Source organism: Manis pentadactyla, chromosome 11, assembly GCF_030020395.1.
Source record: "Manis pentadactyla isolate mManPen7 chromosome 11, mManPen7.hap1, whole genome shotgun sequence".
Classification (NCBI taxonomy): Eukaryota; Metazoa; Chordata; class Mammalia; order Pholidota; family Manidae; genus Manis; species Manis pentadactyla.
In genome coordinates this window covers 47,058,033-47,074,682 of record NC_080029.1, presented here as the reverse complement: position 1 = coordinate 47,074,682, position 16,650 = coordinate 47,058,033, and the positions used below count along the sequence as shown (strand labels likewise).

At 35.8% G+C, this 16,650-nt stretch overlaps 1 protein-coding gene across 4 annotated transcripts in view; it reads right to left on the bottom strand.

Annotated features, from left to right (window-relative positions):
* DDHD1 (DDHD domain containing 1) overlaps positions 1 to 16,650 on the bottom strand; it is a 90,736-nt gene that overhangs the window by 31,807 nt on the left and 42,279 nt on the right. For all 4 annotated transcript variants that reach the window (XM_036918146.2, XM_057488456.1, XM_036918169.2 and 1 more), the window contains 2 exons: positions 14,003 to 14,109; positions 10,544 to 10,650 (listed from right to left, as the gene is read on the bottom strand). In XM_036918146.2, coding sequence (XP_036774041.1) covers positions 10,544 to 10,650; positions 14,003 to 14,109 — 214 coding nt within the window. The remainder of the gene's footprint in view (positions 1 to 10,543; positions 10,651 to 14,002; positions 14,110 to 16,650) is intronic.

The following is a 16,650-nucleotide window of genomic DNA, read 5'->3' as shown; positions in this document are numbered from 1 at the left end:
TTGTGCTCTCAGAGCAGATCTCCGGAGCTAGGTATTCAGCAGTCCCGGGCCTTCCACTCCCTCCCTGCTCTGTTTCTCTTCCTCCCGCTGGTGAGCTGGGGTGGGGGAGGGGCTCGGGTCCGGTGGAGCCACAGCTCTGGTACGTTACCCTGTTCGGTGAGGTCTGCTCTTTTCTCCAGGTGTGTGCAGTCTGACGCTGTCCTCTTTCCTGTTGCTCTCTCAGGATTAGTTGCACCAATTAAATTTTCTAATTGTATCCAGTTTTAGGAGGAAGCCTCTGTCTCTCCTCTCACACTGCCATCTTTAATCCCATCGGATTTTTATATACAATATCATGTCATTTGAAGAGACAGTTTAACTTCTTCCTTACCAATCTGGATGCCTTTTATTTCTTTGTGTTGTCTGATTGCCATGGCTAGGACCTCCAGTACTATGTTGAATAAAAGTGGGAAGAGTTGGCATCCTTGTCTTGTTCCTGATCTTAGAGGATAAGCTTTCAGCTTCTTGCTGTTCAGTATGATGTTGGCTGTGGGTTTATCATATATGGCCTTTATTATGTTGAGATATTTGCCCTCTATACCCATTGTGTTGAGAGTTTTTATCATGAGTGGATGTTGAATTTTGTCGAATGCTTTTTCAGCATCTATGGAGATGATCATGTGGTTTTTGTCCTTTTTGTTGATGTGGTGGATGATATTGATGGATTTTCAAATGTGTACCATCCTTGAATCCCTGGGATGAATCCCATTTGATCATCATGTATAATTCTCTTGATGTATTTTTGAATTTGGTTTGCTAATATTTTTGTTGAGTACTTTTGCATCTGTGTTCATCCGGGATATTGGTCTGTAATTTTCTTTTTTTGTGGTGCCTTTCCCTGGTTTTGGTATTAGAGTGATGCTGGCCTCATAGAATGAATGTATTCCCTCCTCTTTTACTTTTGGAAAACTTTGAGGATGGGTATTATGTTTTCTCTAAATGTTTCTTAAAATTCAACAGTGAAGCTATCTGGTATAGGGTTTTTGTTCTTAGGTAGTTTTTTGATTACCAATTCAATTTCACTGCTGGTAATTGTTCTGTTCAGATTTTTTCTTCCTGGGTCAGTCTTGGAAGGTTGTATTTTTCTAGAAAGTTCCCCTTTTCTTCTAGGTTACCCAGTTTGTTACCATATAATTTTTCATAGTATTCTCTAATTCTTTGTATTTCTGTAATGTCTGTAGTGATGTTTCCTTTCTCATTTCCGATTCTGTTTATGTGTGTACACTCTCTTTTCTTCTTCTTACGTCTGGCTAGGGGTGTATCTATTTTGTTTATTTTCTCGAACAACCAGCTCCTGGTTTCATTGATTGTATTGTTTTATTCTCAATTTCATTTATTTCTGCTTTAATCTCTATTATGTCCCTCCTTCTACTGACTTTGGGCCTCATTTGTCCTTCCTTTTCTAGTTTCATTAATTGTGAGTTTAGACTGTTCATGTGGGATTGTTCTTCTTTCCTGAGGTAAGCTTATATTGCAATACACTTCCCTCTCAGCACAGCCTTCACTGTGTCCCACAGATTGTGCAGTGTTGAGTTACTGTTGTCATTTGTCTCCATATATTGCTTGATCTGTTTTTATTTGGTCATTGATCCATTGATTATTTAGGAGCATGTTGTTAAGCCTCTATGTGTTTGTGGGCTTTTTTTTCTTTGCGTAATTTATTTCTAGTTCATAGCTTTGTGATCTGAGAAGCTGGTTGGTGTTATTTTAATCCTTCTAAATTTACTAAGGCTCTTTTTATGGCCTAGTATATGATCTCTTCTTGAAAACTTTCCATGTGCACTTGAGAAGACTGTGTATCCTGCTGCTTTTGGGTGGAGTGTTCTGTTGATGTCTGTTAGGTCCATCTGTTCTAATGTGCTATTCCATGCCTCTGTCTTCTTACTTATTTTCTGTCTGGTTGATCTTTCCTTTGGAGTGGTGTGTTGAAGTCTCCTAAAATGAATGCATTGCATTGTTTCCCCCTTTATTTCTGTTAGAATTTGTTTCACATATGTAATTGCTCCTGTGTTTGGTGCATAGATAATTATAATGGTTATATCCTCTCACTGGACTGACTCGTTTATCATTATGTAATGTTCTTTGTGTCTTGTTACTTTCTTTGTTTTGAAGTCCATTTTGTCTGATCCAAGTACTGCAACTCCTGCTTTTTTCTCCCTATTATTTGCACGAAGTATCTTTTTCCATCTCTTCACTTTCAGTGTGTGTACGTCTTTGCGTTTGAAGTGAGTCTCTTGTAGGCAGCATATAATGGGTCTTGTTTTCTTATGAGTGACTCCATGTCTTCTGATTGGTGCATTCAGACCATTTACATTTATGGTCGTTAAAAATAGATATGTACTTATTGCCATTGCAGGCTTTAGATTCGTGATTACCAAAGGTTCAAGGGTAACTTCTTTACTATCTTTCAGTCTAACTCAACTCATTAGTACACTATTACAAACAATCTAAAGGTTCTTTTTTTTCTTTCTCCTACATTCTATATATATCAGGTATAGTATTCTGTACTCTGTGTATCCCTTAACTGACTTTGGGGGTAGTTGATGTAATTTCGCATTTGCTTAATAATTCATTCATCTACTTTCTTTACTGTAATTTTATTTTCTCTGGTTACAGATATTTAGCCTTAGGAACATTTCCATCTACAGCAGTCGTTCCAAAATACACTGTAGAGACAGTTTATGCATGGTAAATTCCCTCAACTTCTGCTTATCTGGAAATTGTTTAATCCCTCCTTCAAATTAAAATGATAGTCTTGCTGGGTAGAGTATTCTTAGTTTGAGGTCTTTCTGTTTCATTGTATTAAATATATCATGCCACTTCTTTCTGGCCTGTAAGGTTTCTGTTGAGAAGTCTGATGATAGCCTGATGGGTTTTCCTTTGTATGGTCTCTTGTGTTGGGAGATCTGTGAACCTCCACAGCCTGAGAGGCTATCTTCTTCCCCAGATAGGGGAAGTTTTCAGCAATTACCTTCTCAAAGGCACTTTCTATCCTTTTCTCTCTTCTTCTTCTGGTACCCCTATAATGTGAATATTGTTGCATTTCGATTGGTAACAGTTCTCTCAATATTCTTTCATTCTTAGAGATCATTTTTTCTCTCTCTGCCTCAGCATCTTTGTATTACTGTTCTTTAACTTCTATTTCATTTACTATCTCCTCTACTACATCTAATCTGCTTTTAAATCCCTCCATTGTAGGTTACACTTTGGATGCTGTATTATTTAATATTTATATTTCATTCTCGTATTCTTTCCTGAGTTCTTATATATTTTTCTGTAGCTCTGTGAGCATGTTTATAATTTTTATTTTGAAATCTCTTTCAGGAAGAAATGAGTTCAGTTTCACTTGGCCCTCTTTCTAGTGTTTGTGGGATTTTGGTTCGAGCCAGGTTCCTTTGACATTTCATATTTGTAGGTGGAGCCCTCCTGTGCTCAGAAGCTCTACCCTCTGGAGCTGCTCAGCCCCTGGAGTGATGGCAAGGGTCACAGGCGAGTAGCGCTGGTGTCTTTCAGGATGAAAAGCTCTTTCCTGCTTCCTGGCTCTAGTGCCTGCCTCCACTGCTAGGGCCAGTGGGCCGAGTCCACAGGGAGAAGCCTGTATACTTTGTGCTTGCAGCTGCCATAGGCTGGTCTGGTGCAATGGTGAGGGCAGTCATTTTGTGAGCTTGTGTTTGCCAGGAGGAAGGAGGAGCAGGCTGTGTATCATGGTGGGGGGCCTCATAGCTGTGTTGCCAGCCAGGGGGTTGGAGCTCCTGAAACTTTTCAAATTTCCCAACATGCTAGGCTGTGTGCTCTGGGACAATTTTGTCCACCTGTCATTTCTCCTGTGCAGCAAGCTTTGTGTAATCCTTGACCCTTTAGCAGCCCTCTCACTGTTAGGAAGTCTCTCAGTCTCCCCACCTTTCTTTTGTCCCAGACTGGCTGGTTGTGGGTACCTGTTCTCCACAAGCAGCTGAAATCTCAGTCTCTCCAGGTATTCCACTTGCATTAGTTTCCCATCCTCACTAATCTCCAGAGCGCCATGTAATGTCAGTTCATGCACCCAGAGCAGATCTCCAGCGCTGAGTGTTCAGCAGTCCTAGGTCTCTATTGCCTCCCAGCTGTGTTTCTCTTCTGACCTTCTGTGAGCTGGGGTGGGGGAAGGCCTTGGATCCCTCCAGATCACGGCTTTGGTACTTTACCTTTTCCTTGAGGTCTCCTGTTTTCCCCAGGTGTAGCCAGTCTGCCACAGCCTTCTTTCCTGCTGCTCTTTCAGGATTAGTTGTATTTGCTATATTTTCATATTACATGTGGTTTTTGGAGGAGTTTTCTGTCTCACCTCTCACACCACCATCCTTAACCTCTCTTCCATCAATGGTTTTCTTACTGGCACCCCCAAACTAAAATTAAAAATTTTTTAAAGTAAAAGTTCTAACAGTATCTCCACCTACATTAACCTATTTCGTATCAAAAAATTTTAAAGCATCTCTCATTATACCCAATACTGCATGAGTCCAGCCATCATATATGGATAACTAAACAAGGGTAAATGTCCAAGACAGAAGAAGCCTATTTGACATCAAAATATTTCACATTTCACCATGGTATGAAAGATAGGACTGTGTCTGAACAGCTGATGCCTTCATGTTTTAATAATTGTGCACTTCATTAGAAATGTTCTTTGCATTTCTTTATTAGAACATATCTAGATCAATAGCACTTTAAATGTTTATCTATAGCTTACATATACAGGAATATTTATGACCAAGACATTATGATTTTAGAAGCCAGCTTTTAAATTGGCTGTGTACTACACTTAAATGCTTTTATAAATAATGCACTCAGCAGCAAATGGAGAAATCCACCTTTATGTTGTATTTAAAATGTGTACTCTAATTAGGGTTTGTTCCCTTCCTTTCCTCTCTGATCCAATATATTCTTCCAGCCAGGATCCCTCTGTGACCAAGCAGATTCATTTGGGATATCTGAAGGAAGATTAATGATATGCCCTGTGATCTTAATTTTATTAGCTATATAGTATTATCTAATCATGTCAGCTAACTTCTTACATAATAAGCACTGATGGCTTTTCAAAAACCTTAAAATATTTCTAATTCTCATAACCACTGCTTGCTTAAAAGGTAAGATTTATGAAGTAACCCAAAAGAAAAAACCAGAATAGTTTCAGAAAAGAATGTAAACACATAAAATATGGCTGAAGAGTATAATTAATCCTTTGTCCTTCCAGCTTCAGGGAATTTTAGTGGAAAAAAGAGTAATTCAGAGTTTTAGTCACACACATCAATTAAACAGTTTTCAAATAACAATGACAGGATATGGCTATGACAATCCTTTATATAATTCTTCATTTTTAAGTCATTGAAAAAGAGTTCAGATGTACACAAGATACACAGTTCTCCCTGGATTTTTCATGTACTTTACTTAAGGTTGAAGGAAGGGCCAAAGGCTCTCTAATGATGTGTTGATAAATCTGATTAATCACCATTTTTCTTAACTGGGTCTCAGAAAGTGTGAACTGAGAACTGCTGACTGACACACAAAAGTTTTTCCCTAACCATAGTTTTTTAGTGATTACTGACATAATCTCTTACTAGCATCCTCTGAGGAACATCTCAGAATCTCAAGTGTAAAGGGACCTCAGCGATGCCCCAGTTTAAAGTGCTGTGAAGGCTGGAGTCCCTTCAGCAGCATCATTGGTAAGTTGCTCAGTATCCAACCTCATGAGTCTCTTCACTCTAAAGTGGTCACTTCTATTTTAAGAATTTTTTTCCAGTTTTATTGCAGTATCATTGACATATAACATTGTATACATTTTTGTACAGCACAATGAATTGATTAATGTATATTATTGTGAAATGATCACCACAATAATTTTATTAAAAAGCCATCACTCACATTATTTAAAAATGTTTTTCCTTGTGACACTTCTATTTTTTTAAGGAAGCTTTAGTTACTACAAAGTTCTTCATTAGGTAACAAACCTTTCCTTTCCATATTTTCTATCACTGATCCTTATTTTACTTTCCAGAGTTAACAGAATGCATCCTTTTTAAAAAAAATGGTAGCCCTTGAAATACATAAAGACAGATGTATACTTGTCAGTCACAACTTGAAAATCTAAGGATGAGAAATTATACTAGGAACTTCAAATATATAATATCTTTAAACCTCATGACAACTTTTTTCAGGTCGTTGTGTCCATTTTATATGTGAGGAAAGTAAGAAAGTAAGAAATTTGATCTAAGGTCACACAGCTAGTCAAGTGTCAGGTTTTAAATCTACATCTGTTTGACTCCAAAGGCTGAGAGGAAGGGAAAAAGGCATTTGTCATATGCCTATGAAATAACCCAAAGAAGGTGCATTCACCAGACATGAAATAGTCTTAAAAAACCTTGGCTTGCTTTAACTTTTCATTACTTCCCTAATGCAACATATATTCTTTAAAAAGTTTATTCTAGAATAGTGGCACATCAACCTTGTGCTAAATGAGATTTTTGATTATATCAGCTTTTAAAAAAAAAAAATGACAGTTTTTGCTCATTTCTCATTAAGTTTTTTGTTTCTTTTCTTTTGTTCTTCACAATGCCCTAAGTAATATTTCCCAAACTTCCCCAGTGGTATCACCTGGGGAACTGTTAAAAACACAAATCCAGAGGCTCTACCTCAGACCCACTGAATCATAATCTAAGAAGACATTTTTTAATTTCCTTTTTTAACTTTTTATTTGGAAATAATTCCCAATTTATAAAATGTTGAAAAACAAAAACAGTGTAAAGATCGTTCATATATCCTTTACCCAAGATTCACCCTTTATTAGCATTTTATCCTATCTATCATTTGTTGTTTCTATTAACACATGCACACAACTTTTTTGTGAACCATTTTAGGATGTTTGCCCCTAAAAAACTCCAGTGTATATTTCCTAAGACTAGGAATATTCTCTTCCATAATCATGGTGTAGTTATCAACTTCATAAATTTACTTTGACATAACACTTCATCTTATCTAATCTACCATCCACATTTTAATTTTGTCAGTTGATTTAACAGTAATAAGCATTGTAACATTTTCCTCTATCCAGGGCAGGATACAATCTAGGATGAGATGTTGTTTTAGCTGCCATGTCTTTTTGGCTCCCATTAATCTGGAACATTTTCCACAGCCATTCTTTGTCTTTCATGATATGGACATTTTATTTATTTTTATTTTTATGTTTTTATTAAGGTATCATTTATATACAATCTTACGAAGGTTTCACATGAGCAACATTGTGGTTACATTTACCCATTTCATCAAATCCCCCCAACACACCTCATTGCAGTCACTGTCCATCAGCATAGTAAGATGCTACAGAGTCATTACTTATCTTCTCTGTGCTATTCTGCCTTCCTTGTGACCTACCTATATTATGTGTGCTAATTAAAATGCCCTTTATTCCCCTTCTCCTTCCCTCCCTCCCCACCCCCACCATTCCTACTTCTTCCCTTTGGTAACTGCTAGACCCTTCTTGGAGTCTGAGTCTGCTGCTGTTCCTTCAGTTTTGCTTTGTTGTTATGCTCCACAAATAAGTGAAATCATTTAGTACTTGTCTTTCTCCACCTGGCTTAATTCACTGAGCATAAAACCCTCTAGCTCCATCCATGTTGTCGCAAATGGAAGAATTTGTTTTCCTTTTATGGATGAATAATATTCCATTGCATATATGTACATCTTCTTTATCCATTCATTTGCTGATGGACACTTAGGTTGCGTCCATATCTTGGCTATTGTAAATAGTGCAGCGATAAACATAGGGGTGCATAAGTCTTTTTGAATCTGGGATCTTGTTTTCTTCAGGTAAATTACTAGGAGTGGAATTCCTGGGTCACATGGTATTTCTATTTTTAGTTTTTTGAGGAACATCCATACGGACATTTTAAAAGAACGCAGTCCCATTCCTACTTTGTAATCAGAACTTCCTCATTTTGTATTTGATGTTTCCTCATGATTGGAATATTGCATAAATGATACTGTATCCTTTTCTGAGTGTCCCTTAGTAACATCCAGTGAAAAGTGTTGCCCAATTTCTCTAGTGCATACTTTTTCTCCTTTTATAACAAATAAGCAGTCTGTGAGTATACACTTTAAGATCATGCAAATATCCTGTTCCTCATCAAAATCGGCCTGCAATTTAGCATCCATTGATGATTCTTGCCCAGTTCCCTCTGTACTGATCTTACTATGCATGAGAGCTACAAAATGAGGATTTTCCAACTCTAGCATTCCATCCACATTTACTAGTAAGCACTTGGCATTCTACTGTAAACAAGGACCTCCCTTCTCCCCTATTAATAATTGATAAGGACTTAAACATTTTTCAATGATTTGTAATTCCTTACACTAAGTAATAATAATTACTTAATTGTTTTGGTGTTCAAATTATTTCAGGTCTGGCCATGAGATTTGTTTCTTTAACTTGACTCCTGTGTCCTTGTGATGTGCTCCATTATTCTTCTGAGCCATATTCATTTTCCTACCTTCTGTTATAACAAGTTGTTCTTGCTTCAACCTGTACTTTTCCTGTCCCTGCCCTGGAATCAGCACTTTTCCAGGGAACTCTAATTATTCTTAGTGGGGAAGAACAATACTAAAGGCGAAGATCTGGGTACAAGGGATGCTCACTAGATTGGAGCATCTTTGCGTCTTGGCCTTTTGAATGGAGAGAGGTAGGAAATATATGCATATATGTACACTTACACGCTTAAATATAGAAATAATATCTATATACAACCACATATTTTCAGAATTGTGAATTCACAATACTCTCAATTCTGATGCACCCACCATGGTGTGTTTTTTTTTGCCTATATTTTTAATAAGCATCTCAAGTGATTCTTCTCATTAGGGATGTTTAGGAAACACTGCTAAAGATTGCTGATGAATCTCAGCCACAGTTCAGTGGTTTTCCATGAAATTCAATTAGATCCAGGACAAATTAATTTAGAACACTGGGTATTCTCTTTCTAAACAATTCATCTTGGCTACCAATTCCCTGTTTGTACCAAATATCTGTTTATTCAATTCCATTCTGAGGATCATTGTCTTTGAAGATATAAGAGCAAAACTTAAAGTGACCACTTTCTCAGTCATCATTAGCCAATGGCCAGAGCTTTGAGTGTGACACATTTCTCTTTCTAGTTTTTCTTGCTGTTAATGTTGATTTAAAACTTAAAAAAAAAAGCTCATTATTACTTTTGGGGGAGATGCTCCAGCACATTTTAGTCTTAAGCGTTCAGGCTACCTTCTTAGGAGTTCACCACTCGTGTGTGTATATGTGGTGTATAAGTCTGTGTGTATATGTCACATATATGTTTTAAATATATATAGTAATATGTTCTCAGCTTTTCTCCTCCCCCCCTTCTCCCTGCTACCACCACTGGTTTTCCTCATAATACTATAGGTTCAATTTCCTAAATTTGGTGCCTACTAACAATGGGTACTCACTAATAATCTATCAATGCCCACTATACACTATAAAGGACTATGAACATGTAAATTATTAGTATTCTACTTCATTAACTGGGCCTTCTTTGTTGGTTAGAATTAGGTCCAGAATAGCAGTTCTCTTTATAGTTTCTTTTACTGTTGCCAGTCAGATCAAGGCAGATCTTGCCCAATACTGGTATATGGCAATGAAGGAATACAGGAAGAGGAATGGAGAAAAATCCTAAGGGGATGGTAGTGCAAAGAGAAGGAAGTTCCATGGCAACTAAGCAAACATACTTTTGTAGACATGTGAACACTATCCTGAATAAAGTCAAGTAAGAACTTTAAATGAATGAAGTCTGAAATGGACTGGTTTGGAGCAGTACAGAGCAGCTCTAATTACTCCTTGTACCAGTTTCTTTATCCTTCAAATGAGGATAGTAATCATATCTACTTCACAGGGATTTTATGAGAATTTAAATAAGTTAATACCTGTTCGGTAATTAACAAGGTTATTCCTGCCAAACAAAATCCTTTTTCTTTTACAAAGTGACAAAATGCATTTGGTAGAGATTCTCCCATCCCTCTGAATAAACTTTCTCCCCTCACCCCCTTTTAGGGTTGTCCTTGTGATGCACTAGCAATATTACCATGGGAGAACTACAGGAATCCACTACAGCAACAACACAGAAAACCAAATCTATTGTATACATAAAACTTGAAGGAAATTTCGAAGTGTCTAAAACTCTTTTGTGAGGCCAATTATCATTGACATGAATAATCAGATTTATGAAAACTGATATTTTTCAGAGGTATTTTCTAACCAGGCTCCCACTTTCCAAGGTTATCCATTTTATTAAGGATCCTAATGTGCAGCTGAAAACTACTATATTCCTATTATAATACAGACTATTTATAGATTAACAGATTTCTGTAATTTCTCATTTGCTTGTGAAAAAGAGAATAAAAATATTAAAATTCAGGACATATATACTATCAATCCCAAAGTACCCCAGAACAAGATAATCCTAATACTTACTTCGTCTCTATAAAGTGGGCTAGTGTAATACATTATGTCCATTGCACTGCTGTTTAGCATATCCCTTAAGCCCCGTACTTTGTCAGGAGTAATGGAATCAACAGTGTCTACAAAAAAAAAAAAAAAATTTTTTTTAAACGTAGGCAAGATCTCTGTTTAGGGAAAAAAAGAATTGTGAAAAAAACCACATTCCCTAAAAGAAAAGGTCTTCAGGTTAACATTTAAATATTCAAGACTAGTTCTGGATCTAATGAACCACAACTTCTTGCAAAATGTTGCAAGGAAACAAAGTAAAAGACAAAAGGGGGCAAGAAAAGGAACAAAAAGGACAAAGACCATTATCAAATCTACAAAGACCATTTTTTCTATGTACTGGCTTTTTCTTGACATTTGGAGTACCCAGGCAATCTCTATTCCTGGGACATGTGTCAAGGGATACAATCTCACTCTTTCTGTACCCCTTTACTGTTTCCTTTCTCTTTTTCTTTGCCCTATGTACGGTGGGCCTGGCAATACCCATGTAGAATGCCTAGAACAACTGGTGACAAACCAGCAACTCATTAAAAAGTTTCTCTACACTTCACACGTAGTGAAACAAAGGTCTCTGGGCAGGATCTGTCAAATTACAGATACTGTATGCACAGAGGCAAATCAGCAATGGGCCTCGTTCGTAAGCAAGATAAAGTTGGTGTAATTCACTTCTGAAAAAAAACTGTTACAGAAACTGCATCGCAAAACACACTTGATTTCTCTGGGTTGACAGCTAACTTATGCAAATTCTACCTTGGGAAGATTATTCTATTAAATGCCTAATAAAATGATCAGAGATGCCAAAAATTTTCACCTTTCTTACATAAACATAAAGAAATCCTATACTTGGATATCATAACTTGAAAGTACAAGGTGGGGAGAAGAAGGCTCATATTTTTAGTTGTGTGCAATTTCTTTTATCTTCCAGTTTTCTACTACATCAGTTTAAATTATTTTTATTTATTCCACTTTAATATAATCTAAAAATGACTTAAAGGTAGTGACCCAAACAAAAGCTATAAGACTTTTTAAAGATGTAAAGGGAAATAGTGTGACCGCTTATGGGTAGCACAACATATTTATGGCCTCTGCCTATTTTTAAGTTGTAAAAAAGTTAAAATATGTGACTTCCTTGCTAATACAGAAAGTTTAGATGTCACTTTAATGCATTTCCAAAAAAAGTTTATACTGTGAAATACATATACAAAAGGCATTTAATATATATATATGCAGCTCAAAGAAAGCTTATTAAAGAGTAACATAAAAAGAACTTATAACAACAATCTTGATTTTCTTTTATAGATTTCCTACATGTCCATTAGTCTTAATAATTTGAGCCAATTCTATAGCATTTACTATGTTCTGGAGCCTAAATATTTTATTTTGTCTGTTTCTGATGATTATTTAAATTGAGTTAATGTCCCTGGTTTGTTTCAGCTCCAGTACTAATGTTTCTGAGATTCACCAATGCATATAACTATAATCCTCTCATTTTCCTTGCTGTATTCTACTCTTTACATATCTTACAATTTACCCATTTTCCTTTGAAAGACATTTGGGTTGTTTCTAGTTTTAGTTTCCTAATATAAATTGTGCTTCTAATAACACTGTTGCACATGTGTCCTAGTGTACATAAGTAACAGAGTTCCTTTGGGGTATAAATATCTAGGAATAAAACTACTGTGTCATAGGGATGGATGTAATATATCATTATAATTTTTATTTGCACCTCCTTGATTACTAATGAGAGATGCACTTTATAGTATATAAAATATATTTAAAAATATACTACTCAGCCATAAAAAAAAAATGTCACTATTTATCTGTACCCTTTGTAATATCCTTTAAACCAGTAAATGTAATTTAAACCAGTAATTAAAAGTAAATATTTCCCTGAGTTTCATGAGTCCTTCTAGAAATTACCGAACCTCAGGATGGGGTCATGGGACCTCCCCAATTTATACCTGGTCAATCAGAAGTACAGACAACAAAGTGGGATTTGTGATTGGCTTCAGAAGTGGGTGGGGGACAGTAGTGTGGGACTGAGTTCTTAACCTCACTGCACTATCTCTGGGCAGTTAGTGTTATAATTTAGATAAATTATAGGATACTCAGTTGGTATCCATCAAGAATTGGAAAATTGGTTGGTGTGGGGAAAAAACCCAACATGTGTTGAGAATAGAGAGAAATAGTGGTGTTTTTCCTTTAGTTTCTTTCACTCAGCATAATGCCTTTATGATTCTATTACAGTAGTTTGAACCTAACAGAAAATTACATAGTCAGGGGCTTTATTAAATGTTAGTTCATCCATGTTGCCTACACTCCTGAGCAGCCTAGCAAACTTGTCTGGGTGAATGGGAAAAGCCCAAAAGATAGTGTATTACACTAGAAATTTATACATGATCTGTTGCTGCGAAGAAGCATTCTTTGGTCACTAGCATTTTTTTTTTTTTAACTCATTACAATTTTTGATGCCATCTGGGTAACTGACATTCCTGACTGACTGACTATGAGACAGAATCACAGACTTGGAAGAATCCTTGGAAACCATCCAGGAAGACAGGTCAGCACTTTGATGAACAAGGGCTCTGGTATCATACAGACCTAGATTCTGCCTGCCATTCTTAGTTAAATTCATCTGAGTTTCTGCTTCCTTATCAGTAAAACAGAAAAAATAAAATAGGTATTTCACAGATTTGTGACAAGATTAAATAAGCTACTTCATTAAAAAGAACTTCAGATTGCCAGGCACACAGTAAAGGCCCCACAAATGGCAGTTGCTATTATGTCCAGTATGATTCTAATTTTCCAGATTATGTAGACAATCAATCTGAATATTCTATTTCAATAGTTTTAAAATTCCAAGGATACAACTTTGTGTATAAAAAGATGCATATTTCAGCTAACAGCTCTTTAAAGAAGTAAACAAAAATGATTTCATTTAAAAAATATATTGTACAATTTCTCTAATATGCTAGATTATAATTCACCAGCCCAGGGGACACAGGAACAACAACAAAAGAAAACAAAAAACCTGATATTTTAATCTTCTAAATATGGGTTGGAGGGGGGAACGGGGATTATTAGGAAGAAAATCTAAGCTCATATGGAAATGTGGACAACAAATGTTTTGAAAGTATTGACAGATCACTTTTCTGTCAAAAACTTCAGAAAACATTTTGTATCTTCCACATGCTCCCTGTCCTTCTAATCCACAGAGGGCATACATTAAAACTGCTCTCTCTGAAATTGAAATCTATATTGTGGTCCAAAATGATATGTCAATGTAATTATGTAAAAAAAAAAAAATTCAATGGATTTTATTTTCTTAATAATCTAGAACAAAGAGTTAGGATACCTCAAGACAACTAAGTTAAAGGCACTTAGGAGACATTGGCTAAATCCTTTAATTTTTAAACAAAAATGTACCTCCATCAAGAGTAAGTTTTGATCGCCACTCAACAGGCAGAAATTCAACATGTGTTGCATGGTTGGAAAAATGCCTTTCTTCTATCTTTCTTGCAGCCTCTCTCATCCTAAAAGTAAAAAATAAAAACAAACCATTCTTAGAGTAACTTCACATGTGTATTCACATGGTATAAAATAACATGGTCTTCTAACCTACCACTTCTACTTTCTTATAACTTTGTCTAACTATGTTTCACTTAGTGTTATACTATGAAATAGTTTGCAACAGTAGAGCACCTTCATTTCAAAACTCTTTTCCCAAATTTGCCATCTATGATTTCAAATATTCCAAGTTTTCACATATTCTGAGTAATTATACGTATCTTTAGTAAGGAGAACAGTATGAAAACCCCTGTGCCATCACCCTGATCCAAATATTATCAAGTCATAGCTTGTCCTGTTTCATTTATTCTTCTCGTTCCCTCCATAAATATGGATTAAAAATTTTTATTTTTAAAATTAAGATAAAGCAATGTTGACTTTTCTCCCTTTTGATGTCAGTTGTATAGACTCATGATTAGCATCACCACAATCAAGTTACAGAATCATTCTATTGCCCCCAAAATTCCACGTTATCCCTTTATAGTAGCATCCTTTCTCCCTAGTATTTTAAAGCAAATCCCAGACATCACATCATTTAATCTATTAACTAGTCTAGTAAATACTGCTAAAATTTGTAAGAAAAACCTATTCAGTACTATTTTCATGTCAAAAAGTTTGTGCAGCAAATAAGTAAGCAAATAAGTAAGTTCAGTGGTCCCATTTTCCCAGTTATATTATAAATGTTATTTTATAGTAACATTAAAAATGTTTTTATACTTGTTTGAATTGAACCCCAAAACACAGCGGACCCCCTTATGCACAGAGCATATGTTCCAGCATATCTCCTGTGGATGCCTGAAACTAGACAGTACCAAACCCTATATACTACTTTTTCCCCATAGAGACATACTTATGATAAAGTTTAACTTACAAATTAAGCACAATACGAGATAACAGCAATACAACAGAATTATACTTCAATAAATGTGAATGTAGTCTCTCTCAAAATCTTACTGTACTGTACTCATCCTTCTTCATATAATGTGAGATGATAAAATGCCTATATGACGAGATGAAAAAAATGACATAGGCATAGTGATGTAGCATTAGGTGACTTTGACTTTCTGATGAGACATCAGATGAGGATTATCTGCTTCTGGACCATGACTGACCATGGGTAACTGACACTTGGAAAGTGAAACCTCAGATAAGTGGGGACTACTGTACAGTTCATGCATTGTAATGGGCAGATATGTCTCTTAAGTGTCTTTTAATCTCTAGGTTCCTCTCTCTTTTTTTGCTTTGTAATTTGTCTAAGTCCTCCATCTTTATTCTTTATCAAAATTGTTTTGGCTATTCTGGGTCCCTTGCATTTCCATGAAAATTTTAGGACCAGCTTGTCAATTTCTGCAAAAAAGACAGGTGGGATTTTAATAGGAATTGTGATGAATCTGTAGACCAATTTGGGAAACATTGCCATCTAAACAACTTTATGTCTTCTAATCCACAAACATGGGTGGTCTTTCTCATCTAATTAGGTCTTCTTTGTTTCTTTCAGTGGTGCATTGAAGTTTTCAGTGTATAAATCTTGCACTTTTGTTAAATTTGTTCCTGAGTTTTTTTCTTCTTTTTGATGCTATAATACATGGAAATACTTTCTTAAATTTTGATTGTTCATTGCTAGTGTATAAATATTTTCTACATTGATCTTGTATCCTGCAAATCTGCTGAGTTCATTTATGGCCCTAGTAATTTGTGTATGTGTGGATTCCTTAGGATTGTCTATATATAAGATGATGTCATCTGCAAACAGAAATGGTTTTAATTCTTTTTTCTAATCTGGATCTCTTTTCTTTTTCTTGACCAATTGCGGTGGCTGAAACTTATAATACAATATTTTACAGAAGTGGTGAGCGGGGACAGTTTTGTTTTGTTCCTGATCTCAGGGGATGGCTTTCAGTCTTTTGCTAAAGTATAATTTTAGTTGTGGGCTGGTAGATGTCCTTTATCAGGTTGAGGAAATTCTCTTCTACTTCTAGTTTCCTAAGTGCTTACATTATGAAAGGGCATTAGATTTTGTCAAATTCGTTTTCTGCTTAAGAAACAACAGTTATATTCCTGTGTTCTCTTAATGTGTGTGGTGTACTGTCCTTGATGGATTTTTAAAAAAATGTTGAACCAACCTTGCATAGCTGCGATAAAATCCCACTTGGTCATAGTGTATAATCCTCTTTATAATTTGCTGGATTCAGTTTGCTGGTACTTTTTTGAGGATTTTTGTGTCCATAAGGGATAGTGACTTGTACTCATGGGGGATACATTGGTCTAGTTTTTTTCCTGTTATGTCTTTAATCTGGTTTCGGTATCAAGGTAATATTGACCCATTGACTAAGATGCTGGGAAGTCTCCCTTTCTCTTCTACCTTGGAGAGTTTGTGAAGAACTGGTGCTGATTCCTTCTTTTGTTTCATAAAATTCACTAGTGAAGCCATCTGGTCCTGGGTTTTTTTTAAGACAGTTTTTTGGCTATTAGTTCAGATGCTTTATTTGTTAAAGATCAATTCAGAT